General features: G+C 31.9%; 1 protein-coding gene across 1 annotated transcript; it reads left to right on the top strand.

The window, feature by feature from the left end:
• The first annotated feature begins 2,882 nt into the window (after positions 1–2,882).
• Positions 2,883–3,038, top strand: LOC109557063 (ATP synthase subunit epsilon, mitochondrial-like). The gene has a single exon (XM_019958396.2). It carries the CDS (start codon positions 2,883–2,885, stop codon positions 3,036–3,038), a length of 156 nt encoding a protein of 51 aa, XP_019813955.2.
• Positions 3,039–3,852: the final 814 nt, after the last annotated feature.

The raw sequence follows: 3,852 nt of genomic DNA, 5'->3' as shown, positions 1-3,852 counted from the left end.
AAAACAAAACAATAATAATCCAAAAATGAGGGAATATTTAGACTTTATAAATGTATTCATGCAATGTTCTCTAAAGAAACAGCACACAACTTTTAATTTTTTTTTAAATATTAGCTAATTAATAAGGGGAAAGTAACTGATAAAAGAAACAGAAATAAATGAGTATTATTCTAACCACAAAACCAGACTATGTCATACTACAAGAAAACCCTAGTAACATTCCTTTTATGATCTGGAACAAGAGAAAGATGCCAGATACTAATCTATGACAAGGAAGACAATATCAAATTTGACATAACTAATCAAATTTTACAAAACTAATCTGTAAATTTTCTGTAGTTCTGACAGAAATCCATTAGATGATTTTTATAGAACTTGAAAAGTGGATCCTAAAATTCATATATTTAAAAAATGTGGAAAATACATATTGAACACATGAGAATAAATTTAGACTATCTTTGCCATGAATGTATGGAAGATTTTTTTTTAAGCACAAAAGTTTTATGAAAACTAATAAAATGAGGTAAAAAAGTAAATAAATAGGAAAAGCAATAATCTGACTACACTTCATAAGAACAAAATTTCACGAGAACAAAAGGTGAGCAATGGAATAGAAGAAATATTTGGATCCTGTTGACAGGTGAATGGAACACAAATTGTTCTGTATCTGTACACTGAAATAACTCTCAGCAAAAAGATGGACTTAACTATTGATACTTGCGACAGCACAGATGATGCTCTCAGTAATTATGTTGAGATAAAGAAGGAGAGCAAAATACAGCAGAGAATGAATACTGCCGGATTTAATTTTTATAAAGTTCTAGAAAATGCAAATTATTCTTCAGTCACAATTATTCTACCCCTGCCAATGGTAGTCTTAGGCAGGGGGCAGGGAAGGAGAGGCACAGAGGAAACTAAGTCACAAAGAAAGTTTTGAGATTGATGAATGTGCTTATTATGGTGATTGTGATTATACGTGTATGTACATATGTATCTCAAAATTTATCAACTAACACTTTATATATGTGCATTTTAATGTATATCAGTATATCTCAATAAAACTATAATTAAAAAAGAAACTGTGTACTCAATGTCAGTTAACTGTTATCTTTTCTGTATTTGTAGAAAATATAAGGTTTGCACTAAAGGACAAAATACATTTTTTAAGTCCTGTGAAGACAAAAGTCATCAGGTGACATGGAATTAGAGCTGAGAAGTTGCAAATTTTGAAAATTAAAACAAGGAAATAATTTTGTAAGAGGAAGATATGGATAATAGGAGACAGTTTTTGAAAAATATTGGTATATGTGAAAGAATGAAGAGGGAACAAAAGGCATGCAATTTCACTTGTTCATACATTAGGGAATTGACTAAAATCCTTAATTTTCTCACCTGAAAATGGAATAATACTACACTGTAATTTTTGTTAAAATTAATTAACATGTATTTATCGGCTTAATATCTGTTACATTATAATCTTGCATAAAACAGGTTTTCACCATCTAATATGAATGTGTCATTTATATAAAAACATTTGTTGTTTAATTGTTTATGTAGGTCAGCCATTATGAATATTTCCTTGTTTAGAGTTACATTTATAAATTAAATTAATTTTACTGGTAAGGCAGTTTGTTTTATAAGAGACCCCGTGTTTCAATGCTCTTCATCATGCAAAAAAAGTGAGTTTTAAACAGTTTTAAGCTTAAAGGAGTTTCCTTTGATCAGTAAGTTTTCCAAATAAAGTCATATTCTTTACCTCAAAAATAGTTTTCTTCAATGAATTGTTAAGAAACTGGAATCTCATTTTATTAATTAGAGGATCATTAGATTATTAAGCACATTGCTATCAGAACTATAGTCATGAATGGATATGAGAGTTGGACCGTAAAAGAGGCTTAGTGCTTAAAAATCGATGCTTTGGAACTGTGGTGGAGCCTGATGGGCTACAGTCCATGGGGCTGCAAAAGAATCAGATACGACTGAGTGACTACACAGCAACAAGAACACAAAAATTATTTTGAAAAAGGAGAGTGTGAACTAATTTCCATTTTAAGAGAATGATTCCGCCTACACTAGAGAAAACAGAATGTAGGGGTAGAGGAATGGAAGTAGGAAATCAAGAGGATATTATAGTAATTTAAATAAGAGTGGAGGAGTCTGAGATCATTGTGAATGCAACGAGAAGTTGGGATTCCTGACACACTTGGGTATACAGATGTGTAAGATTTGGGGAAAGATTAGAATTAAGGATAAATCCACAAATTATAGCCCAAGAGGCTGGAGCATGATTGAGATGTTATTGAGATGTCGAAGACTTTGGATTTATCAGGTCTTGGTAGGCACCCATCAGGAAAGCCAGCAAACTGGAAGCTTCCGTTCTATGGAGTCAGTGCTAAGTTCCTTACATGGAATGAGTTAACAGATATAGAAGAGAGAACAAGGCATAATTCCAGCCTCCCTGAGAATTCTAGCCTCCCTGAGAATTTCAGCCAAGTGGGCATTAGGCTGATTAATTATCAGATTGGGCACTCTCTGACCTAAAAGGAAATTGTGAGGGCCTTGTGCATACCTTCTTTAACATCCCCAGATCTTGGAATATGAAAATGTGGACAGTGAAATGTGAGTTGTTTCAAATAAATTAGCTCTCTTGACCTGAAAATGTAGCATAATTATGAAGTAACAGAATTCATGACTAATAGTAAACAACAAGAAAGTGTAATAGGAAGTTAAGAGAATAAATTTCCCCAAGTGCTTTATATCCTTTATTTTATGTATTCAAGTATTAGAGCTAAAGATATCATTTCCCAAGCTAGGCTGCTCACTGAGCCGATATTGACCTCATCTTTGTGATTTGGCTGGAGGTGCTCCATTCTTATAACATCATGGCAGAGTATTGGCAACAGATTGGACTCAGCTACCTCAGGTACTCCCAGATTTGTGCAAAAGCCATGAGAGATACACTGAAGACAGAATTCAAAGCAAATGCCGAGAAGACTTCTGGCAGCAGCATAAAAGTTGTAAAAGTCAAAAAGGAATAATCTGCCCTGACTTAACTTGAATGCTATGTTTTCAAAGTGAAGATGTGTAAGCACATGTTATGGCAGATTGAAAATTATCTCACTTCATGAAGAGAAAAATACCTGTCTTTTTCATAGACTGACATTGCCAGTAATTTGAAGTATGGCTCAAAAATATATCATTTCACAAGTGTTTAAATAAATGCATGATATAAGAAAACATAATAATAAGTGAAATTAAGACTTTGAGAAAGTATTCCTGTCTTTGATGTTGATTAAGCTTTGCAGTCATATCTGTTTTCTGAAGAACTTAGACTAAATGAACTAAGGGTTTGACAACTACTGTCTTTTAAAACATTACTTTTTTACTTTATGGAAGAAATCTAAGACTATAGTATATTTTTTGGAATATAAAGAAAAACACAGAAAAACTCCAAAATAGAAAAAAAATTGTGTTTAATATTTTCTCTCAAAATTAGACACAGCTAATATTTTGGTGTTTGTTCTAAGACAACATGTAAAAATGCATATTTTCAAATAAATGTAAACACACTTATGTTAACATTTGCCAATCTCCATCAGAGATAATTAGTATAAAAGAAAGATATATGTTATATACACTACTATGTATAAAACAGGTAACTAACGAGAACCTACCGTATAGCACAGCAATTCTACTCTAAGTTGTGTGATGATCTAAATAGGAAGGCAATCTAAAAAAGAGTGGATATATGTATACATATAAATGATTTACTTTGCTGCACCATGAAAACAACACATTTTAGAACAACTGTACTCCAATAAAAGTTAATTTAAAAAGAAGAAAGATGTATGT

Source organism: Bos indicus, chromosome 3 (assembly GCF_029378745.1).
Source record: "Bos indicus isolate NIAB-ARS_2022 breed Sahiwal x Tharparkar chromosome 3, NIAB-ARS_B.indTharparkar_mat_pri_1.0, whole genome shotgun sequence".
NCBI lineage: Eukaryota > Metazoa > Chordata > Mammalia > Artiodactyla > Bovidae > Bos > Bos indicus.
The sequence above is the reverse complement of the archived record's forward strand: the minus strand, read 5'-3'. Positions and strand labels throughout refer to the sequence as shown.